Below are 24,496 nucleotides of genomic sequence, written 5' to 3'. Positions count from 1 at the left end.
AAGAGCTGGGCATTAGCCTTCCTCTTTGAAGGCTTCCCAAATTCCTCAGCAGGTATTTATCTGTCAGACCCCAGCTGCTCTGGGATATAAGCAACCCAGGCAGGGCTGCTTCTGGCTTCGTGCATCACCTCCTGCTCTGAGCAACGTGGAGGTGGAGATTGCAATCTTAATAAAGAATATGCAGCAGCAGATCCCTCGCTTTGGTATCTCATTAAATAACTCGAGCCAAGGGCAAAAACGTGCATCGCACATGGGAATTGTGCCCCAGTTTTGGGATGGGCGGGTCTGCAGCACTTGGAGATACAGAGCATGTCAGAGCAAGGAGCTCCTTCATTTGAACGAATTTTCCCTAGACCTCCGCAGGAAGCGCTTGCTTGGAGCAGCCTTAATTTGCCTTAGGGTGTGTTTGTCTTCCCAAACCCTTGGGTTTGGCTCCATGAATTTGTGACGGGATTTACCTGCTCTGTCAGGTCCTCACAGCCGGGCTGCTGCTGTGAGCTGGCACAGCCACTGGGCCAGGTTGAACAGCCCAGGGCTGTGCTAGTGGAGGGATGCCTGATGTGCCCTACTGCCTGTCCTGGTGCTTCCAGGGAAAGAGAGGAGTTGAGAGGAAAAGGAGGACAAAAAGCTACAGTGTAAACTGCGGGAGGCGCGAGCTAATGGCAGATCCTCTTGCTTAGTGTTGTTGTTCAGAGAAACAGCCTTGCAAAGTGTTCCGTTCCAGAAGCTGTCCTTGAGCTATGGATTTCAACCAAGAGCAGTGCAGTATGTATCATCTGCACTCATAAGGTTGCAAGTGTTTGGATTGTGTTTAGCTTGACTGTTCTGGAGAAATCTGGGCAGCTGGACTGTCCAGAAGCGTAGCACTCCAGAGAATTCAGTCTATTTGCTTTTGGGGTGTAAGGGAGAATAACACTGGAAGTGTCGGTTTAATTTAACACTGCTGTGTTACAAGCAGTGGCATGGGTTGCTACAGCACAAGTCTTGACAGGAGGGCAGAAATTAAAATTAAATCTGAATCCAACTGCTTCTGCTTTCCCTTCGAAGCACAAACATGACTGAGGTGGACAGTTGGAGCAGAATGTGGTGGCCAACATTAATTAATCTGTGAGGGTGGATACTGGCTCCAGTTTAACCTTCTAGCAGGACTACTCCAACAGCTAATGGATGTTGCAGCAGCTTGTGTATGGAATAATTTATGAATTTGGAAGAACACCATTCCAGAGAATATGGGTGAATGCCAGTAGTTTGCAAACCTCTGCCAGCAGTCTTGTGAGTAGTGGGCTGCTGTGGGAAAAATAACATTGGGTAGGGTAATGTTTGGAAGTGTCCGACTTAGCTCCTAAAGCCTGGTCCTTGTGCAGAGCTGTGCTGGGCTCTTGGCAGGACACTCTAAAGTAGCAGAAATGCATTAAATATGCGTCTGCTGCATGCACCAAACAAGAGGTGGGGAGCAGCACAGGGAAATGTTTTTAGCTACGGGCTTTTCCCACTCAGCCTTAGCAGCATCTTTGTCGTTTGTGAAGACAGTTTCCTTGTTCCAGGTAATTGGACTGTCTGGGCACATGCCAGGTCACTTGATCTTGAAGCTCCAGGGCAGCTCAGTCCCACTACAGAGCTGTCCCCTGGCTTGGGAGCTGGTGCTAGGTGCCTTTTCTGCAGCCAAAGGAATGGACGCCTTTCCTTGGCACCAGACTCCAGAGCTGAATGTGAACCCAGCAGCACTCCAGGCCTCTTTCCAGCTTTTCAGGCTCCTGCTTTTAATTAAACTGTCGCAACACTGGGGCAGCAGGAGGATGACTGAGATACCAGAAGCCAAAGGTCTGGCTCACCAAGGTGTATGGGAGCCTTGGAATGCGGGTGGGAAGCCTTTGACAGTGCATAGGGCAGGATCGGTGCCTGCCTCCCACTAATCATGGTTTATTTGCTTTCTGCTCATCCATCCACTCTGTGGCAGGACTGAAAACATCTCTGAGGTCTGGTTTTAATAACAGAGTGTATCCTCATGGCTGAGGGAAACCTTAGGTCTTAGGTTTGCAAACCTTCACTCTGCAGAAGTTGATGTGCAACATTTACCTGTGAGGATCTGTGTGGATTTGAGATAATTACAGAAGGCTCCAAGGAGATTTGCTGTGCTTGATCAGTGTTACCTGGCATTTCTTTGCACTTTATACCTGTTGGCTTGGTGACACAATAGAGTAGTGCTTGCCTCTGAGCAGCTGTCTGCCTGCTGGATAACTTGTTCTCCTCATGGAGCTTTATCCCTTTGCCAACCATGAAAACATCTTCCCTCACACTTCCTGGCCAAGTGTTGCTTCTACTATGTGTGTAAATGATTGTTTGCTGCCTCTCTTGTTACAAATGCTCATTGTTCCAGTGGACAGGTTGAAATGCAGCATAATCCTCAAATGTTCTGGAGATTTGACACATACCACGAGCTCAGTGAACAAGCAGCTCTGCCAGAGACTGTGTTGGGATGGAGAACTTGGGAAGCAGTAGCAGCTATGGGAAGTCTGGTTCTGGAACTCATGTGGGGGTAACACACCAAACACAGGATTGATAGTAGGGTTTGGATCAAGTCCTTGGAATTATTTATAAGTCCAAAGATAATTTTATTCTTACAGGAGGCATTTAATTAGTATCTGGAACGTAGCCACTAATGCAGGTTTGTGTATAGAAAGACTGTTGGTACTTTTCCTTAGGAATTGTTGTTTTCTACATGTAGATGTTCAAATAATAGTTAGTGTTAATAAAACTTAGCAACAGCCAAAAGGAAAATGTTTTTTTCTTGTTTATTTCCTTGTGCTGTGCGTTTAGACACTGTTTGCATTCTTTTTTGATTTTTTTTTTTTCTTGAACTATGTATGTCCCTTTCTCTAGAGCAGAAAGCGAAATTGTTCACCAACAAAAGCTAAGCTTATGGAAACTAGCAGTTGGCTGAAGGTTCAGGGGCTGGAAGCATCTGAATCTGCTGACATGGGGGGACTTGGGGGTGTCACTGGAGCCTTCAAAGCCCTTGCAGTGAGGAAGGAGGAAAAGGGTGACTGAACAGGCTTGTGCTTTAGTAACAGCCACTGATGAAGGGGGACGTGGGGAGGTTTCTCAATATGCAGCGGCTTATGCCAGTTTTGCATCTGACTTTATTTGCATTATTAGGATTACACTAATAAATCTGCTCTAAACCTGCCTGAAATCCCTGATGCTGTGACATTGCTGTTTGCCAGCGCCGTGCCCCTTGCTGGGATCCAGCCCTGGGGTGGAAGCTGTGCTCACACAGCTCAGGAGGCTGCTGCATCTGCCCAGCTGTGGCCTCATTGCCTTTACAATAAAATCACACTTCCACCAACAAGATTTTTTTGTTTTCTTCCCCAGAAATTGCTGCCTTGGTTATAGAGGTGTTTGTAAAAGAGGAGTCTGCAGAAGAACCTTGTCAGATAAGCCTGATGTTGGGTGTTGTTGCTTGTAATTGAGGGGAAGGTCCTTCCTGCCACATGGAGTTCCCAAGCTCATCTGCTGTGGAAAAACCCTTTTCTTGTAGGGTGATAGTGCTGCCTGAGCCGCCTTTGGAGGCCACCATGGGCTTTGGATTTCTTTGCTGTGTGTTTGCAGGGGAATCTGAGGATGTGTTCTGGAAAGGACAGAGATGGTCAGCTGCTGGAGGGAGTTGGGCTGTGCTGCATCAGAGAGAGACCTTGGTGGCCCGGTGCTGTGCTGGGGACTTGTTCCCTCACCTCCTTCATTTCCACTGTGATACTTTGTTACCAGCAGCTGGAATGCGAGGAAAGCCTTATCCCTTTTCAGGGGTGGGGAAGAACAAGATAAACTCCAGAACATAGGCATGGGGCAGCGTGGGACTCTTGATACTTCTGGGAGTTAGTTTAAATCTCTGGAATGAAAGGTTTATCTCTGCTCCAACTCAAAACTGTAGCTGTCAAGCTAATCCTTGGATTCCTTGTGAGTAATGAGTTAATCTTTTCTTCTGGTGCCATAAATGTTTATTTAGCCATTCATTTATGGAGTTCAGAGGTTTTGGAGTGTATGTTGGGCAACTGCTGGTGTCCTGTGCAGGGACACTTTATGACTTGGTGCATCATCAGGATTGTAGTGGCCATCACATATCTTTGTGATACTGCCCCTTAGCAAGTGATGGATATGGAGAGGACTGTGGGAACATTCCTGGCTGTGGGCTGCGTGTGAGAAGTGTTTTGTCTTGCACTGTCTATCGACTCCAGAAATGCAGAGTTACTTTTCTGTAGCAGTTATCAGTGCAGAAAAACACAAGGAGGATAAAAAACCTGATGTAGGATTGCCTTCTAGTCCCATTTCCTGACAGTCCCAGTGTTATGGCTGTGCTGCAGGCCTAGATCAGATGTCCTTTTCTCTGGAGGAACTCTGGACAGTAAAGTTTTTTGAAAAGACAAAACATGGTCTTTCAAAGTAACCACAAAAATTTGGAATTAGTGAGATGGGGGGGAAGGAAGTAATTCAGTTGAAATATGGAATTGCTCCTAGTCATAAAATTTTTAGTATTGGCTTTCCCTGTTTAAGGCAGGAAAACCAGGACTCGCTGAAGGCAAGTGGGGAATTTTATTGCTTTGAGTCAGTGGAGAGTTCAAAGTCTATGGACTAGTATTTCCAAAACTGTCACCCAAATAATTGAGTAAACCTTTGCCTTTTCCTCTGAGTGCAGATGCAGTCCAACTTAAGTCCACTTCTGTTCTTGCTGATGATGAAAAACTGTGGGCTAAGGCAAACAGTATTTGTAATTTTCAATATTTATTGATTGCTGACTTTTCTTGGTCATGTTGAAGGATTTCTGTGGCACCCTGGAAGAGTTCTGTGTGCCAAGGAGCTCTGTGCATTCTGTTTCCCTTTTTGAAGCAGATGTGACTCAACACTCAGCATATTAGACCATGCCATGAAATCATTCAAAGCTGGTCCTCTTGTTTTGCTGTTGTTTTCTAGTTACTTGGTCAGAATCACACTCAAGTGTACCTGTTGCTGGTGAGAATTATAACACTCAGCTTGGCTAAACCCAAGATGTTTTCTCTGGCCTTTTGCTTAAAAACCTTAGTGCTATATAGGCATATACACATTGCATATGAATTTAAGAGGAGCTGGTCTGAGCCAGCTCTTTTCAATCCAGTTGCTACCAGATGGACACTTCCTTGGTAATGCTGGACCAGTAAACTTTCCCTGGGGAATTTCCTGTGTGTATCTAGCACTTGTTTGGACTCTAAAAGCCCTTATAGGGATTTTTCAAGGAGCTGGGTGATGATTAGTTTGACGTTAGGACCCGTTTAAACTCACTGCTGTGATACCTGGGCATGGGATAAGCCACGTGTGTATGTACATCCGTGTTACCTCAGGATTTAGGTGTAAAGACAGCTGCTGTGATAAATCTGCACTCTTTAGTCCAGAATCAAGAGAAGTGGTAATTAAATGATGTGAAGCTGTGTGTGCTCTGACAGGCACAGCTGTGGTGCCCTGCTTGGGAACTGGATCTGTATGGATTCCTGCAGTGTGTCCATCTGCTGGGCAGCCACGGTGCCCCTCACCTGCCCCTGAGCAAGCCAGCAGGGCACAGGATTGAAGTGGGTCCTGCTTGTGAGTCCCAGGGATAATTAATTACTCACAACATGATCTGGGGTACCTTCCAATCCTGGGGCTTGTTGAATAGGAGGTGACAAAACGGGCCCTTGATGTATGGCTGCTGCTTTTCGGGAAGGGACACTTGGGGTTAAGGAACTGCCAGGCAGCCCTGCTGGGCTGTGCCTTCACCAACTCAAGGAAAGCTGCTGCTTTTTGTGTCCCAACAGCCCTTCATTTGAGTCAGGTATTGGAACAGTGCTGCCTTGTTACAGCTCTGTAAGCAAACCCTTTGGGCTGCTTTCCTTTCTCTGGTTGTGTTCACACCCCTAACTGGACTGGAGTTGGTGGAAGCCTGGGTAAGGTTGGAGGAAAACCTGGCAATGAGGTCAGATGCTCTGTTGCCAGGTTTAATTCTACCCTTTTGTGCCGGGTGGCAGTGTACCAGAGAGCTCCCTCCTCTCTGTGGGTGTAACTGGAGTCTGGCCGAGTTCATGTATCACCCTTCCCTCTGTGTCAGGTCCCGTGTTGGGCTGTGCCTCCAGCTTTGAGCAAAGTATAGATCCAATGACTTCATGGCCCGTGCTGCAGCTGTTTCAAGGCTATTTTAAGTGCATGACAGTGAAATACAGAAGGAAATGGCTGTTGGGTATTTCCTCTCTGCTGCCTTGCTGGACTATTATCTGTATCTGTGATGGTGTGGGACTGTGCAGCCAGAAGGGCTTGAAAAGGGCAAAGAACTGAAAAGAGAGAAAAGTATTTCTAATGGCCATGTAGCAGTATGCCTTCCTGCTGTCTCCCAGTTGGCTTCTGTCCTTCCAATCGGGGTTGTTTTTAACTCTGAAGGTGACACATTCTCACGTCTAGCAGAGGCTGCACCTTCTCTGCCCCTCGCTGGTGTCAGTGGCCCGGAGTCACCGTGGGGCTGTGGTATCGTGTCACCGTGCGGCGTTCAGGGCTCCAGCTTTCTCCGCTGTGCCTGGCGAGGCTGGAAGGGGCAGGTTTGCCTTTCCCTGCAGAGGACAAAGGGCAGGGGGAGCACAATAAAAACCGTGTGCTCCCTTCTGAAGCGGGAGGAGTGGAGCGGGCCGGCGTGGAGAGCTGGCAGGAGCAGCAGCTCCCATTTCATTCCCTCAGCCTCACTCTGGCGGTCAGAAGCGGTTGCACGTCGTCCTCCTGTCAGGAGGGAGATTGGCCAGAGAAGCAGAGAGCATCTGGTTCTCATTGGGCTCTGCCTTTGGATGGTCTTCATTCTTGTTTGTCACATTTTTTATTTTTTTTCCCCTTTCGTTCCTCTCTCCTTTTTTTTTTTTATTTTTTTCTTTCTTTCTTTCTTTTTTTTTTCCCCTTCAGTGAGTTTACAAGCCTTGCTGGAATGCACATATGGTCCTTATCATCCCCGAAGTCCAGCTTTTTTTTTTTTTTTTTTTTTTTTTTTTTTTTTTTTTTTTTTTTTTTTTTTTCTTTTGCTGGTTAGCAGTTTGTGACATCGGGGCTGTTAGAAGCATTAGTCACTTTTCCTCCAAATAGAAAGGTCAGTGGTTTTTGGGAAACCTATGGAGGGAAGTGTCTTTTATGTCAGTTCTTGGCATACTTGGAACCGTGAGTGCTTTGGGCTTGTGCTGACCTTTAGCCAAACATTTTGCCTGAAGACAAATGCTCGTTCCCACTCTCTGCAGCGCCTCCTGAATGCTCGGATTTTGCTGACTTCCCTCTTTTCCAGAAGAATGCAACTGTATCCTTTTTCCTCCACGCTCCTGCCGAGTTCCTGCAGCTTTCCAATGTAAGCAGTTCCCCTCGGCATGCCCCAGAGGCGCGGGAGCAGGAGGCTCCATGGGCTGCAGGAAGCGATGGGCTGCAGGAATCGTGTCCTTGCCGTGTGGCAGGACTAACACCCGCGGCTGCGAGCACTGGGAACCAGGATATTTGGTGCTGCACGTCCGGGAAGTGGGCCTTGTGCTCCCCATCCCGTGTGGCATCCCTGCTGGGGGAGCTTGGGGACACTTGGACTGGAGCATGCTGGCTTTTCCTCTGGCAGGCTCTGTGTGCGTGGGCTGCACCTGAGCAGGGGCCAGCTTGTGGTGCCTGCTCAGTGTTCCCTGTATCATCCTGCCCTTCACTGAGGGGGCAGCCCTGGAGACAGCATCACTCCTGTGCAGTATTGCCTGTGCAATGGAAGCATGTCACCCAAGTCTCTGGGGGCATCTGGTTGGGGGAGCCCCTTGCTTGGGCTCAGTGGCAGCCTCCTTTGGCTGGTGATTGCCCAGTCCCATGGGGTTTTATCTGTAGAGCAGTATTTTCTGCAAGGAAGGCAGCATGGGTCCCACACCTGCCCTTCCCGATCTGCTGCTGCCCAGTGCTTTGTCGGTCAAGTTGCTTCCAGCCTTCCTCCCACAGAATAACCTTTTCTGCCATCCTGATTCTTGGGGATTAAAAGGGAAATCCTGTATATTCGGGGAGAGCCTTTTTGTATTCCCTGTGACCTCCCTGTTTAATGAGCAAGGGAGGCAACTGTGGCATAACTGCTGACAGCAGAGTTCCTGTTACTGGGAATAGAGACCTGGCTCCTTGCTATTGTGGTAGAAGTTGCTGGAGGCCTGGGGCAGGGGACTGGTGAGGAGCTGTGTGTCCCTAAGCAGCTGCAGCTGGTGCCAGCTTTTATCCAGGAAGATCAAGATGGTTTCCTGCAGTCCATCCCTCAGGGACAATAGCTGCAGCAGTGAGTCACTGGTGGGTTAGTGGCGGGCAGGGAGGCACAAATCTTCATGGCTTGATGGACACATTAATGTACAGAGCCAGAGCATGCCTTCCACAGGGGTCTGCTCTGCTCTCCCTGTTGAGAGAAAAGGGGGAAAAAAGAAAGCAAGGGGGAAGAAAAACAATGAAGGACCTCCCAGACTGGAGTAGCCTGTGCAGACATCTTCCTGAGCCTGCAGCCAGCCAGCAGCAGTGTGGAGCCAGCAACTCCCCCTCCTCTGCTGGTGACACTGATGGTTATCTTACCCTGAAACAACAGCCAAGAAGTCCTTCCTCTGTGGATGAACTGATTAACTGATTGATTGCTGTCAGCCCTTTCCTTCTGGCATCCCTGCATGCCAAGGAGGGGAAGGAAGTTGTTCTTGCTTTCCACATTCTCCTATACTATCCATGAGTTGATTAGTTCAACAGTTAAGGGTTTGGCCATCCCTTAATGCTGTATAAGGAAGGGGAGTGGAATTATGGGTGCTGTTACAGGGAACATAGACACTAGGAATACTTGGTGCCCTGCTGGCAGGGGCATCAGCTCTCTGGTTTAACTCTGGGAGAGGGATAGATCTGTCTCTTGCTGACTACTCTTTGCTTCTGTGCTCCTGCTCTTGCCTGAGCTGCTTTTTTTATCTGAGCAGACCAAACTATCCCTGAGGTCCCTGGCTTTGGATGCAGCATCTAAGATGATTTGACCTAGTAATGAGTCAAAAATGTTGCTGGTCTGAGCTGCTGACAGCAATAGAAGCTCTTAGAATTTCTTAAAGGTGCCTCCTAAGTCTTGTGGCCTCAAATAACTAAACACTTGCTTCATATTTGGGGTTGAGCTCAATATTTTGCATACCAGCCTTTTTCCCCTCTTGAATTTGAGGCTGGTTTTTGTTTTCTTTAACTCTTGGGAGGCCGTGTGAAACTGACCCCCAGCCGCCAGCAGCTGTGGGCTGGGAGGGGCCCAAGGGGAATGTTTTGCCAGCAGCCTTAAAGCAAAAGGGGCTCAGCCAGGAGCCTGCTTGGATTTGGGAACAGGCAGCATCATGGTTGAGTTGTGAGTGAGGAGAGCAGACTGGAGACTGGGACAATAAATGTCCTTGTGGAACTCTTTCCTTGGCCTTTTGGGAGTGGGGCTTTTTCCTGCCTAGGAGAGGAGCGACTTTGCTTTGTTTCCAGTCAGCTGCCAGACACTTTGGGAAGTGTAAGGATTCATCTGTACTCTGTGTTGCCTGTGGAGGAGGGACACAGGACCCACCTTTATCTCCAGCTCCCCATCCACACACAGACACGCTGTTCCTGACTCCAGTGAGGAGAATAACTTTCTCTTTATTCCTGCTGGCTCTGCCAAGCCATTGTGGCTTGGGAGGAATGAGCGGACTCTCCTTGCACGTGCCTCATCAGCTGAATTGTTTTATATAGCTTCAGTGATTCCCCTCCAGCCAAACCCACTGTTTGCCACAGAGCATCCATTACAGCATTGCCTGACCTGTGAAACAGTTGCCATCAGGAGCTGTGTCTGAAGGAAAATAGATCTAAAAGAGGCTTGACAGGGTTCTGAGACTGCAAACCTGTTATTCTCTTTTGCAAGGCATTTTTACCTCCTTTAAGAGCAGTGGGATGTGAGTTCCTGACAATCAATTTCTTTATAGTGATGGTGGGTAGTATTTGCTGTGCCTCCGGAGGCCTGTCTCTGCTTGTCTTACCCCTTCCCTTCCCCTGCTGCAGTTAAAACCAGCAGCTGTGATAACAGCAGCTCCAAGATTGTTGTTGATCCAAGAAATATTGACTGTGGGATGCCTTGTAGGGCTCTCTGCAAAGAGAAGGCAAGTGATCAGCATCTTTCCCAAGAAACAAGCATTCATTTGTTCATGTTACTCTGTAGTTTTTGTAGGGGTTAGCACATAGCTCTGGATGTTCAGAATCACTTCCTGCTCATGGATGGTATAGGAAGAGGGAGGGAAATGATGCCCTGAATGCGAGGCTCAGTAAAGGAGACGTGACTGCCTTAAGGAAGAGTTTAAAAAACAGAGTGCTTTTGGGATGTCTTAAGCTCTCTGACTTGAGAACATCCAGACACCCAAGTCTAGCAGCACATCTGGTGCAAAGTGGCTGATCTCTGCAGGATCAGCTGTGGAGCTGCAGTTTTGGAGCTCCATGCTCATCTTGCCCATGGATCCTGAAGCTGGGAGCAAGGGGAGATGCTTGCCAAGTAGGTACTCCTTTAATGTGCTTGTAAGAGGTCAGTACTTCAGACACTGCCACTTGTCTGTGGTTACCAAAGCATCTCCCAGGACTCTGTTTCTGTGAGTGACTCCTGAGAAGTTTAGTCCAGCAGGATGTTTAGGGGCAGTGCTGGGCAAAGGGAGGAGTTGTGCTGAGCTCTGTTCCTCTGAGGGGAAATGAGGGATGCACTTGGGAAGCAGGCACTGAGGCAGGGTGATGAGATAGATACCTTTCCACTTGGGCTGAGGCACTGAGCAGCACTGCTGGCTTCCTCTGGAAGAGGAGCCACATGGCAGGAGGAATAAATCCATGCTTGTACTATTCCTGTTGATGTACCAGAGGGCTGTGGGGTGGAGCAGGAGCCATCTCAGCCTTGAGTCCAAGGCTCTTCATGCCCAGTCCTCAGTGGGATGACTCAACTGGGCTCAAGCCCAGCCCACTGACTGTGCTCAGGAGCTTGTCATGGCAGTTCATAGCTGGAGAGGCAGGGCCATCTGACTTAGCGTCCCCTTGTTGTTACAACACTTCTGTTCTGCCAGACGGAAAGTGTGATTCATTTGCCTGCTCTGCTGCTGATACCCTGAGCAATCAGACTCGTTGCTCTCCAGCAGAGGCTTCCTTTCCTTGTGGATGAAGCTGTCCCCTTGAAGAGGTGAAAGCAAGAGCAGAGGCCTGGCTGCAGTAGTAAGAGGTTATGCAGGATGTGCACCTCTTTCCTCTGGAAGAAGCAGCCTGCAGCTTCCCCAAAAATGTGTCAGCTTTCCAAAGGCATCTGCATGCTGCAGAACTGGCTTTGTTTGTGTGTGGAGGAGAGATTTAGAAATCTAGTTCCTTTGGCTCTCCTGCCTCCTCCAAACTGTGTATCTGTGGGGCTTGTGCAGAGCTGCAGCTATTTTCTGTGTCTGCTCTACTCGGGCAGAGAGTAGTGCTGCATCCTGGGAACACTGGGAGAGGTGGATGCTTGGGTTTGTGTTTCATCTCTGCCTTGTGCCTCAGGCCTCAGATCTTTTCACGAGTGTTTTGATGTTTTGAGCAGATATCAGGCTGCTCTTGTCTCCTGTTGTGCAGCCCAGCCTGTGAAAAATACTTGGCATTGCGAAGTGCAGAGATAGTTTTTGTTTATTCCTCTGTTGGTGTTTGCCACTTGCAAGAACAACAACAAAATCAAGGGGAGGGAAATAAACCAGAGAAGGTCTGCAGCAAAAATAACTGACACAGATGCAAGAGATGAGTCTAACTCCTGTTCCTGCTGAGCAACTGATGACGAGGCAGTACTTACTTTCCCAAAATATATCAGGGAAAGAGATACTGGTGCTGTGCTGAGAGATGTTCAACACCCACCACTTTGTGTGAAGCCTGTGAATCATGGGCACTTACCGCTTTTTGGGATCTGCCCTGAGCTCCCTTCACTTGATCATAAATCCAAGCCCACTATTTCAGAAATAGTAATGTTACAAATATTTAATTTAACCCATTCACATCGTACATCAACCCCAGGGCCTTTTCCAGGGAAATCAATCCCTGTTGGAGGTGAATGAGGTGATGGTCTTTCTGGGTGGTTTTTCTTTACTGAGCCTAAGTGAAGGAGGTGACATCTCTTCATCACCTTAAGCTTCTGTGGTGTGGTGCTGGTGAGTAGCTCCCAGCACACAGAGAGATGGAGGTGAGCAGGCTGGTAAATTGACACTGACCTACAGACAAGCCTGGTTTAGATGCTAAGAGAAGGCTCAGGTACCTAGCACAGGGGCCAGGCTCTGTGTTGTCAGCATGGCAGAAAAGAGCCCTTTGCCCAGACTCACGGCACTCCTGAGACATTTTCACTTGGAGATGTTTCATTTCTCAGGGAATTTTTGTATTTCTTTAGGTCTGAGTTTATTTTCATCAACACTCAGCCCAGATGTAACTCATTTCTCCCTGAGACTGGTGGCTGGTCCATTATGCTTTAAGGAGGGAAGTGGAGCTGCTCAGCAATTGTGCACAGAGTGGGAAGTCCTCCTCTGCTTTTGATTCTTAACAACCAAAGAGTTCTCCATGTCTAGTCCAAAGCCCATTGATTTTCTGGAAAGAAGCTGGTGCTTCCAGCATCTTTAAACCAGGCTGAGACTGCCTACAACTGTAATCTATTCTGACCTTGGTGGAGTGACTCCATTGGAAGGGTTTGGGTTTGGAGAAAGGTTAGTATTTTCTAAATTAAGGACAACAAACTTTAGGTGAAAAATGCTGCAAAGTATCAGCAGAACTGCTCCAGGTCTACCAAGTTTGTGGGGATTTTTTTTTGCTTGTTTTACTGTGCTCAGGACCTTGGTATAACTGTGACTTGCCAGGGAAGAGATAACTGGGCTGGCTTGTTCTTCCCAGCTTCTCTGTGGGTTGCCATACAGCTGCTGTGGGAAGGTCCCCAGTACAATCTGCAGGGTGTTTCAAACCTCCCTTCTGCCAGGTCTGTTCCCTTGCCCTTCACGGAACAGCTTTGGGGTGTTGGATGTTGTCAGCTCAAGCCCCCGAGCAGCTGAGGAGGAGAGTGGGGGTGACTGGCACCTCTAGGCTGCCTGGCCCGGCTTCTTTTCCTGCTGAGGACATGCAGAGGCAGCACCAGGGCCTTTGTAGGTCACACAGGAAACACTGGGAATGGTGCCATGCTTCCTCACCTTGTGTCAGATGAGGTTATTTGTAAACCAAGGCATGGCAGAGCAGCATGCTCGCTTTATTCCCTCCCTGTCAAAGCCTGGAAAAGCTGGAAAGGCTTTTAGCTGGGTCTAGTGGCACAGTTGCTATCTGAGTTATCTGAGTGCTATCCTGTTGTCACCATGCTGAAGGGTTGAAGGAAAAGGGCAACAATATTGGCATTTTCCTTCTAGGCCTGGGAGGACAGAGCAAGACTGAGAGCTGCTCCTTCTCTTTGGCACACTGAGCCAAGGAAAGCATCGCCTTGGCTCTCTGCTCGCCTGCGCAGGTGTCTGTCAGGAGGAGCTTTTGGAGTTGCAGGCAGGGCCCTATCACAGCCTGTTGTCACTCCTCAGTGTGCTTCTTGAGAGAGGCAGCCTCACTGGGAAGTTTGGGGAGTTTCCCGTGCTGCTGGAGAAGTTCTGAAGTGGAAGGTTGGCTGGTTTCTGCTATGTAGCTGTGCAGTGGATATGAAGGACACGGCCTCAGCTGCTTCACCAACTAAACAGGACCTGCTCAGCTCACAGCTTTGACGGTGTTCCATTCTCTCTTCCAGAGGTCTGCCTAAATAATCTTAGAATAACCCTAGAGGTGCTGGGGCCTCAGAAACAACATTTTGGGTGTTGCAGATTGGTAAAGAATTGTGGTTTATTGATGATGGGCATGGAGAACCAATGTGGTGGTGTTTGCCTGCCTTGGCGTCAGGGATGTTTTAGCTCCTGAGCCCCACAGCAGAGGTGGATAGAAGGAAAAAGAGAGTGAGTTTGGGACGGAAACCTAAGACACAGATCCTGTGTCCCAAAATCCTCTGTGTCCTTAACACAATTCTGACAGGATTTCTTCCTTGACAGGGGTGTGGCAACCCTGCTAAATGCTTTTCATCTGGGTCTTACAGAACGATGACCTCAGGAACCTGTCCCTGTCTGGCCACGTGGGCTTCGACAGCCTCCCAGACCAGCTGGTCAACAAGTCCACATCGCAGGGCTTCTGCTTCAACATCCTGTGCGTGGGTAGGTCACCCTGATGGGCCCTCGGAGCACGGCCCCACATTCACACCTTCTCCCTCTGCCTAGGGCAGGGCTCAGCCACTGCGGGCCATACTGGCAGGGAAGTGACACTTGTCTTCCCAGAGCTGCTGCACAGTGAAATGTAGTGTTCCTCTTTCCCCTTTCTCTGCCCTGTCCTCTGAGTCAAACCATGGAAATTGCTAGCTGTTGAAATCTATCCCTTTGATCATCCAGTGGTTCTGCTTTCCTTCCCCAAAGGCTGCCCCTAAGGAAACTGAGTGAACTTGGGAACTAAATGTATTTTTAAAAGGATGTTCACTTAAATCTGCTTTTCTCTGGGTTGGGTGTGGAGGCTGTTTCTCACCAAATTGCATTCCTTCCCTTCCAGGGTTTCCCTGTCTCCTTACATTCTTAGTTTCTCCACTTAGAAACAATGCCATTTTTAGTCTCCAAATGATGTTACTGGAGAACAAAGCCTGTCACCTGTCCTCTGCTGTATTTAATCTGCAAGTTGGTTTAATAGCCTGAGTTACTTTTCCCAAATTGTTCAGAGGGTGAAATACGAGGAGGCAACATCTTCTCTTGGCTGTGGGGAGGTAGCTGCTGTCTTGGTACTCTGTGGATACCTCACAGTTGGAAATCCATTGCTCAGCCCCAGGGAGCTGTGAGCCAAGCCAGCTTTGGCTTGCCAGTGAACCCAGAATCTGGTTCTGTAAATGGACAAAACTGCTGGGTTTTTCTCTTAGTTTGGCAGTGGAGGCTGCAAACATCATCTTTCCACTCATTGTTCACTTAAGCCTCCAGGAGGGGAGTATTGTCCCTTCTAATTAGTTACATTAATTAGCTGGAAAAACCCCACAACCCTCTGCTTGTGATTTTTCTACAGCAATTTGAGAATTTTTGTGAGCTGCCTGAAAAGAAATCTGGCAAACTTGACTCCTCTCTGTAGCTTTGCATGTGAAAGGAGGAGATAAGAGAATAGTTACACTTCTGCACACTCAAGCTCCCAACCCACACGTGACTCTTCCGAGCAGCATAAAACCATTTCAATCCAGCAGGGAACAGTCTGATTAGCAGGCAGCTCTTTGATCAAAATGGCATAAATTAATTGCCTTTCTCTCTTGCAGTAAATATGCCTTTCTTAGTGTGACTTAATATGTCTCCATTAGCAATTTGATCCACCTCTTTTTTTCTTGTGAAATGTGCCCATCCACGGATTTTCACCCCATGTTAAAGTTTCACACAGGCTGCTGCAGTTGGCCAAGGAACAGAAATCTCACCCTTGAAAAAAATTGTTTAAAATTGGGATTTGAGAGAGGACACAATTAACTTCAGTGTTGTAATGTGAGACTTCTGATTGGGATGTGAAATGCTGCAGAGCCTACCTGGCATAGACTGCAGCAGTTCCCATCAGGAGCTCCCTAAAATTCACAGCTTCAGCCATGGCCAGTCTGTGACATCAGTTTAGGACTTGGCTTTCCATGTGAGTTGCCTCAACCCACCCCTGCTCACAGCATGGGTAGCAATGGCTGTTTGAGAGTGTAATTGCTAAACAAACAGTTTCGACTGAAAAATGGGATTTAGGCTGTGCTTTCATCCATGTTACTGATTGCACTGGGGATTAGTGAAACTGTAATAGTTTAAAAAGTTGGTATTTAAGCAGCGTGCCTTTTTTTAAAAAAAAAGAACTCTATATATTTCTCTGTCTCAGATTTTTATTGTCTTGAGTTGCATCATGGGTTTTGGATGATCTTGAGACAACACAACTGCCTTAGAAAGGCTGAAACAAAATCAGGGAATCAGACATGGAGTTAAGAGAACTTACAACTTGCTACCATAAAGAAAGTTCCTGGGTCAGTCCTGCTAAAGATGGGGACTGTCTCTGAAGACATCTGTTCCTGCAGGGAATATCTTGCTTAGCAATGTGCAGGCAGCCTAAATTCACTGCTCCCCAAGTGGAATAACTCCTTACCCTGGGGAGGGTGCCAGAGAAAGAGGTAAGGGGCAGCAGTGGCACCATGCTGACACTCCCTCTGCCCTCTCAGGTGAAACTGGCATCGGCAAGTCCACGCTGATGGACACTCTGTTCAACACCAAGTTCGAGAGCGAGCCCGCCACGCACAACGAGCCCGGCGTGCGGTTGAAAGCGCGGAGTTACGAGCTCCAGGAGAGCAACGTCCGCCTGAAGCTGACCATCGTGGACACTGTGGGCTTTGGAGATCAGATCAACAAGGATGACAGGTAAACAGGGCTCTGCTGGTATGGAAATCCCAGTGCTGCTGTGCTCTCCAGGGCCTCCCTCTGTGGGCAGCAGGTCCCTCGCTGTTCTGGGGGTGTTTCCCAATCCCGTAAGTGATGCTGCTCCTGCATCCTGATGCTCCTCTCTCCCTGTGGAGAGAAGGGCAGGCCCAGGGCAGCAGGGCTTAGGGAGAGCTTTTGTTCTCCTGCTGTGTCCTGGCACATATATGGCTGTGGTGGGTGTGATTTGCTTTGTCCTCCTCCAGTTTGAGGCTTCCCAATTCTCCTTTGCTCTGCTTTTTTTATGGAGCTTTCTCTAATATTTTTCCTGATATGAGGCCTTACTGCTTTCTTTGCACGTGTCTCTGAGGTTTTCAGACAGAATGGTTAGAGACAGAATTTCCATAAGCCAAGAAACCAGAGCAACAGACCCACCTAGTGATATTCATGAAGCTGCCCTTGGTGGAGAGGGAACACATGGAATAGTTTTCCTTCGAGAAGCACGAACAGTTAATTTGAATAAGGACATGTTACACTGCATGAGCTGCTTTTTCTCCAACAACATGGTCCCATCAAAGTCCAAAGTACAGTTGTCTTCTGAGCTTTGCTCACAGGCTTCAGTTTCCTGAAAAGTCCCTCTTATCTTGTGACTCTCCTGTCCCTCTTTTAAGATGATGAGATCTTGGACAAGCTAGGGGGTATGTCATGATTTCATGTTTAATTTTTTTTAATGTTAGATGATTTTCAGTGAGATTGGCAGAGCAGCAGCTCAGACTTTAATTGAAGAGACTCACAAACATTATTTTTCAGGGGTAGCAGTCTTGTGTGGTTTCCACGCATCTAAAATCAAGGGCTGTCATGTCTGTTATGTCTTGCCTGTGCACCAAGTGGAAACACATCCTCGTGAAGGAGGGACTGTAGGTTGGTGGGGAGGGCCCTAAAAGCAGTGCTTGTCCTGTACCATTCTGACCTCCCCTGAAGCTTCCTGAGTGTCCATTCATGGGCTGTGTGGCCCCAGCACTACTCCCTGGTTTTCTCTGTGCCTTCTCTCTCCAGTTACAAGCCCATAGTAGAATACATCGATGCCCAGTTCGAAGCCTACCTGCAGGAAGAGCTGAAGATCAAGAGATCCCTGTTCAACTACCACGACACACGGATCCATGCCTGCCTCTATTTCATCGCTCCCACCGGACACTCGCTCAAGTCCCTGGACTTGGTCACCATGAAGAAGCTGGACAGTAAGGTACTTGCTGCCTGTGTCACCACGGCCCTCTGGTGCTTTCATTGTCTTGCCGTCTGCTCAGGAAAATAATGTCTGGGTTTAGGAGTGGAGAGTTGCAGACAAGAAGTGTGAGGAGTGTACCTTGGGCAAACTGCTACAATGGGTCATTGTTCTCCTTCACATGCTGCAGAGATTTATTGGGAGTTTGGACTCCTACTCTTTTCCAGCTCTACCTCAGGTAGGGAACTTGGCCATATGCTCCCCAGCTAATCTTTAAAGTCAATAAAGACAGTTCAGGTCGTCTTTCTAATCACTGAAAAACAAATGGAAGTGCTGTGTCTGCTCGCTCTGACCACATCCAGCTAGACAAAAACAGTGATTTGATCTGCTGTGGCAAATGCAGTGGTGTTCTAGCTGTAATGTCATCAACAAGAATCCGAATAAATATGTTACTTGGCATCTGCTCTTCCAGGTACCCTCACGGGCTTGGTTTAAACCATGGTTCAAAGGAGATTGCACCCCTTCTAGGAAAAATAACTGAGGTACAAATGTAGAGCCTGAGTAGCTAAACTGAGCCTTCTCTGTGCTCCTTTCTGCCATGATTAAGCAATTTAAATCAATCCACTGTGCACCTTTGACTCACTGGATCCTGATTCTGCAGGACAGTGGTTCTTTGTTTCCTAGAGACGCCAATTGATTGGGTTGTATGTGATGATGGAGAAAGTTCCTTGCCTTCTTCAACTGAAAATAAGGTTATGGAGATTTATACCAAGTGAGCTAATTGACATTCCTGTTCTATCTTTTGGCCAAGAGGGATTTAATAACTCCAAACAGAATTATGTGATGTAATAGAAGAGGATTTTCAAGTACTGTAGTTAAAACCCCTCCATATAGGTTGAGATTACTGTTATCCTCAGTAATCTGAGGATATTTATACAATTTCTGTCTGCTGTTGCAGGGAAAAGCAAACCTGCAAGATCAAAAGCAGAAACTGTCCCTCTGGAGGGACGAGAAAGGGAAGGAAGGCAGGATCTTTATCCTTGCCAACAGCCTGTCTAGGGAAGAGAGTCAGTAACTCATCTTTCATCTCAGAGCTTTGCAGGGAGGAGTGAACCCTGCTCCTGCAGTACAGTGGTGTCCAAGGGCACATGAGGGCACACGGGTGGGGGAAGTGTGCCTGTTTTACTGCCAGTCCCTGTCCTGTGTGTCCCAGGGCTGGATAGGCACCATCTGCTTCCCATGGGGTGACGGTAGCTCTGCTGCCCCTCTGGTGTCCCTGGTGACGCTCTCCAAGCCAGGGCCTGTGACAGGCTGTGTTGTCTGAGTGTGACTCCCACAGTAATGCAGTTGCAGTACCAGGGGATGTGCAGAGATGGTCATTTCCTCTCTTATTTTTTTTTGGAGCAGCTCATAATAATCTATGACAACATTTCCTGTCCAGCCAATTTGGATGAGGAGGGGAGTACGACAGGACAGGAAATAGCACGTTGCCAAATTGCATTTGACTTCTTTCTAAGGCCATCATCACTGCTGCCTGGAAATCCTGTCAGAGGTGGTGCTGCTGGCAGCAGCAGCCCCAGGGAAGTTCATCTGCTGGGGGGGTGCTGGCTGGTGGCACTTCAGGGCTGTCGCTGCACGTCCTGCTCTGTCCTCTTCCAGTGACACAACCTGTGCAGTCCTGTATGCGGAGGTGCTGTCTTGTCTTGCAGGTGAACATCATCCCCATCATTGCCAAGGCTGACACCATTGCAAAGAACGAGTTGCACAAGTTCAAGAGCAAAATCATGAGCGAGCTGGTCAGCAATGGCGTCCAGATCTACCAGTTCCCGACAGACGAGGAGACAGTGGCCGAGATCAATGCCACCATGAGTGTACGTCACCTGGGGGCTGGCTGCCCTTGCTTTGCTTGGGCCTGGCCTTGATGGCCCTGCTGTGTCTCACTTGGCTTTAAAACTGCCATTTGAGCACAGACATCAGCCTGGCCAGAAGGCTTTTGGGGGGCTGGAGATACCTGGTCTGATACTTTTCATTGTGTGACAAGCACTTCTCCCCTGTTTTCACACCCTTCCCCTGTTGCAGCATTCCCGTCTCGGGAAAGGAAGAGGATGGGAGGCAGGGCCCCAATGTGGTCAGGGCAGAGAGCTGAGGTTTGGCTTTTCCTGTCCCAAACGACCACTTGCTGCTTAGTAGGGGTGATTCATCCCCTGCCGCCTTTGTTTCGGTTTCCGGTGGGAGCAGGGCACCGGCACTGCTGTTCCAGCTCTCCGCAGGGCCCGTGGCCATCAGTAGCTCTGGCTTTCACCTCCTCCCCTGCCTCTGGCCACAGGGCACTCTGGGCTAGACTAGACCAAACATCCTAGTGGGGGTTACCAAGGGAAGCAGCTGTTTGCCGTGGGCCTGACGGTGCAAACAGGGTGCAAAGGGAAGAACCTGAGCTCAGGGTTGCTGGCAGTGAGGTGTTGATTGACCCCAGGAGGATGTGCCAGTCCTAAAGCAAGTGCACTCAGATTAAGCTATTTCCTTGCTACTTGAAGAGTGTTGTGAGTTTTCCTTCTCAACTGCTTGTAGATGGGCAGTTATCTCATCCAGCTGAATGTTAGACCCTCTCCAAAGCTCCCTATTGCCTCTCTTCCCTGTCTGTGTTGTTCTGAGCAGGGAGAAGCTGGCACAAAGAGGGGATGTGGCTCTACCAGGGAGCCTTGTGTACAGTATTCTGCCTTCCTCAGGTGCAGCCTGGCTGCTGGGAAACCCCTTTGCCAGATAATCCCATCTCTGCCCCGACATCTTCCCCTCCCACCCAGCCTCTGACCATGGCCTGGCTAACACAGCTCCCACTCCCAGAGCTTGCACCCAGCCCCTTTGGATGCTTTTAAGGCAGGGAGAGTTCCATGGGGCTGGGCTGGCAGCTGAGGCGAGCTCCCTCCTGGCAGCAGCCACACTTCTGGGAGTAGGTCCCAGATTGTCACCACCACACCCAAGGAGAGACCTGGACAGAGCAGAGCTCCGTGACTCAGATGTGTCAGCCCAGGGCTGGGTCAGCTCTGCTCTTCCCCTTGCTCACAGCTTTGCCCTGATTAAGAGGAAGCATTAGCAGTTCTTTGTAGCAGCAAAATCCCCCTGAATTTTGAGCCTACCTTCCTTGAGAGGATGTACTTTGTTTTCTTTTTTATTGTTTCACAGTTTTTTTTTCTCGGTGTTCAGATTCAGTTCCAGTTTGTAAGACTTGTTCTGTGCTTAAGACAGTGTAGTGCTTTGTAATTAACTGGAAAATATGTACATATCTTGTATTTTTAGGACTTTAGAATTTTGGGCTTTAAATCTGATCAGGTTTCTCATCCAGATTGTCCTGTTGCTCTTCCTAAAACACCAGAAGAATTGCAAAGGCGTTTAAACAACTTAAACCAAGCAGAGCTGCCCCAGTAAACAGCTTTCTCGAGAAACAATCTCTGGCAAGGCAGCAAAGGAAATCTCCGGCCTCATTGTCCCTTTCCTTTCTGTAGGTCCATCTTCCTTTTGCTGTGGTTGGCAGCACTGAAGAAGTGAAGATTGGCAACAAGATGGCCAAGGCCAGGCAGTACCCATGGGGTGTCGTGCAGGGTACGTTCCCAAGGCACAAACAAGGCCTTCTCATCCTGTCCCCTCCAGATCCAAGATACTTTCATCTCTGGATGGCCCTGACCGAAATCTGGCTTGAGAAAGCACAGCTTAGATCTGCTTGCAGCCCAGGCTTTACTGAAGCTGACAAAAGTACAGAGCTGATCCTTGCTTTCCAACCAGCACTGAGAAGTAAAGGATTGAGATGGTGATGGTCTCCTTGCAGCTTCAGTTGTGTATCCCATTGGAGAATGGCCCAGGAAGCTGCAGGGAAGCATTCACAGTGCAATTCTGCAAAACTCTCTGGCTTCTCAGTGATACCAGCTGACCCTGAGGCAGCTTCTGAGACTTCAGCTGCATTCACCAGAGGATGATACTGGGAAAAACAGTTAGGCAAGAAGTTGATGTGTTTGAGAGGTCTTGGACTCGACCTGCATCCTGCTGGGTTCTTGCTGTTCCCAGAAAACTAGGACCAGATAGTTTGAGATTCAGTTTAGACTTTGCCTGTGTGAGCCCTTGTGAATGCTAAGATTTTGAGTGGGTTTGAGTGGGAAGTGAAATCCTGTGAGCAAACGGATCATCACCTTGCTGGTGCAAAAATGGATGGGGAGATGAGAGCCCTGTGACAGATGGGCAGCACAGAGATCTTGCAAATCCAGAGCAGGCCTGGAACTCAGGCCCGTGCTGGTGTGAGCTGGCTTCAGCCCAGTTCAGCAAGGCATTTTGGTGTGGGCTTGGAGTTCTGCTTGTGTGCCTGAAGAACTCTGAGGTTTGCTACTCTGGGAAAGGGGGAGCCCAGCTCCTGGGTTTAACATTCTCTCTGTGGATACTCTGTCGTTTTTGCAGTTGAAAATGAAAACCACTGTGACTTTGTGAAGCTGCGGGAGATGCTGATCCGAGTGAACATGGAGGACTTGCGGGAGCAGACACACACCCGGCACTACGAGCTCTACAGGCGCTGCAAGCTGGAGGAGATGGGATTCAAGGACACGGATCCGGACAGCAAACCCTTCAGGTAGGGACACACAACTCAGGCACTGCCCTGCTTTGCAGCCAGCTTGCTCTGCTGCTGCTCGGGGCTGCCTGCAATTCCAGGCAGGAAAAGCTCAGCCGTGTCCATGTGACAGGAAGTGGCCCATGCCTTGGGGACATCCTGGGGTAGGTGATCTTTTGAGCCTCTTCACAAGCTTTGCTCCAAGGTGTGCTGTGAAGAGGGTGCCACAGCCTCATGCTTGAGGTTTGGCTGATTGCTGGACACATAGTTCATTCTGTCAAGCAGCTTTACTGGTCTGAAGCCCAAGCCATTAGCCAGGGACAACAGCTGTGTGGGAATTTGGGAGGGAGTGTTTGTTTTCTCCTTTCATTTCCTGTTTCCTATTCCTCCCCAACTTTTCCCCAATAATTGCACCCCCTGCCTTACAGCATCCCACGTTCCTCTCTGCCTCCTGGGGAAGGCAGTCAGAATTCCAGTGCACTGGTGGGAGGTTGCCCCTGTAACACACACAGCCTGTGTCAGGGCTTGGCATTGGTTTGGGGTCTTATTTCTGACTTGCTGAGTTGATGCAGCTGCTCTTCTTCTGCAGCAGAAACTCTGCTGGAATCAGTCAAGCCCAGTTCTGTTACTAAGCCCAAGTGTGAAGCTTTATTGGATTTCCTTTCTGGAGAGCAATGGCTTAAGATGGGCTCAGCCCTTCCTTTGGAGGAATCTGAGGAATTTCCATTGCTTCCTGTACATGAGGCCTCTTTTGACCAAGCTATAAGTAGAAAGGAAATGAAAACGTACAGAATTTCTCCATCTGGTACGTGCTAGTTCAGAGCAGTTCACTCTGGGTGCCTTCTCCCTCCAATAAACAAACAAAACCTATGATCCCACGCTGTTTGGCCGAGGCTGATGGATATCAGAAACGAGGGAGATGTTCTCTCTGAGCTCAGGGATCAAAAGGATACTTTTCCCTGCATCTTGGCCCTGGGAGCCACAGGAACTGCAGTTCTTCAGCCAGCTTGCATCAGCCAGGAGCAGGGAGCCTTTGGCAAATCTCAAGGGGAGCAGGGCAGGAGGTCCCAGTAAATGATTGGTGCTGTGTAAGGGCTTGTGTGAGGTGTGGAAAAGGGGGACTGGTGATGTCTGAGACCCCCACCTTGCTTGGCCAGGCTGCAGGAGGTCAGGAGGGAGCACCAGGGTCCCAACAGGCATCAACTCCATGGAATGGGTTCTCTCTGCACAGAGATCCTTCTGCTCTTCTGTGTCTGTTGTGGGCTGGATTCTCTGCCACTCCTGTTAAGCTTTTCAAAATACTCCTTTTTCAAATAATATTATTTGCCAGGGCATCCTTCAGTGTGTGGGGGCGTGTTGGGAAATCAAGTTACTCTTGTAATTTAGCTTCATATGTTTGTGTACTTAAAAGCCAATTCCCTTGTCATCTTTGCCTGTGAGAAGCTGCAGGGATCCCAGTTGGTTTGGACTGTTATTCCTTAGGGCTGTAATTGGTTTTTTTCACATGCAGCCTGGGAGTTGCCAGGCCAGTTTCTCTGAGAACTTGGCTCCTCTGGAAGTCAGAGTCACGGCGGCAGAGAATTAAGCTTTGAACCTGGGACAATTTAACAGGAAGCCCCTGCCCTTCTCACTCCTGCCAGACCTTTCCTGCTTGCCCATCACCCAGCATCGTGTTTTTGGAACTGAGCTTCGGAAGAAGTGGTTTGCAGTCCAGGATCTGATGAGTTGTGTGCAGAGTTTTCCATTTCACTCCGTGAGGCTCCGCTGCTCCCTAGGACGTGTCACTAATTGCAGATTCAGTTTGTGCTCATTGAGCAGCAAAGGCTCACCTGCCCTTAGGCTTTGCCAGATCCTTCAGAAGGGCTTAGGAATTTAAGTTTCAGTGTCCACAGTCAGAGGATTAAATCCAACACTGAATTTTTGGGAGATTTTGTTTTGAGTCTCCTGAAATCTGTGAGAGGCTTGGTTCTGCATTTAAGAATAAGCTAAGAATCCAAAGATGGCTCTTGCCCTGCTCTCCCAAGAAAGGATTTTTGTCATTTTTAGAATCAGTATTTTTGCTCCCGTGTGTAGGAAGCTGGTGTGGTCATGTGGAATGGTGTGATTTCTCTGGGGCGGCCAGTGCTGTGCCAGAACAGCTCTGGGCATCCTGTCTGGATAGTATTTTAGGAAGTAGCTGAAGTGCCTGTTAATTAGCAGAGTTAAATACAAGGCTTGGGATAATCTGAC

At 48.7% G+C, this 24,496-nt stretch overlaps 1 protein-coding gene across 5 annotated transcripts in view; it reads left to right on the top strand.

Annotated features, from left to right (window-relative positions):
• The window catches only part of SEPTIN11 (septin 11), an 80,742-nt gene that overhangs the window by 10,806 nt on the left and 45,440 nt on the right, over window positions 1-24,496 (top strand). For all 5 annotated transcript variants that reach the window (XM_083862123.1, XM_083862122.1, XM_083862125.1 and 2 more), the window contains exons 2-7: window positions 14,108-14,222; window positions 16,265-16,460; window positions 17,514-17,700; window positions 19,389-19,550; window positions 21,180-21,276; window positions 22,120-22,288. In XM_083862123.1, coding sequence (XP_083718249.1) covers window positions 14,108-14,222; window positions 16,265-16,460; window positions 17,514-17,700; window positions 19,389-19,550; window positions 21,180-21,276; window positions 22,120-22,288 — 926 coding nt within the window. The remainder of the gene's footprint in view (window positions 1-14,107; window positions 14,223-16,264; window positions 16,461-17,513; window positions 17,701-19,388; window positions 19,551-21,179; window positions 21,277-22,119; window positions 22,289-24,496) is intronic.

Source organism: Zosterops lateralis, assembly GCF_965231275.1.
Source record: "Zosterops lateralis genome assembly, chromosome: 5".
In the NCBI taxonomy this organism is placed as follows: Eukaryota; Metazoa; Chordata; class Aves; order Passeriformes; family Zosteropidae; genus Zosterops; species Zosterops lateralis.
Note: the sequence above shows the minus strand (reverse complement) of the source record. Positions and strands in the feature narration are given on the sequence as shown.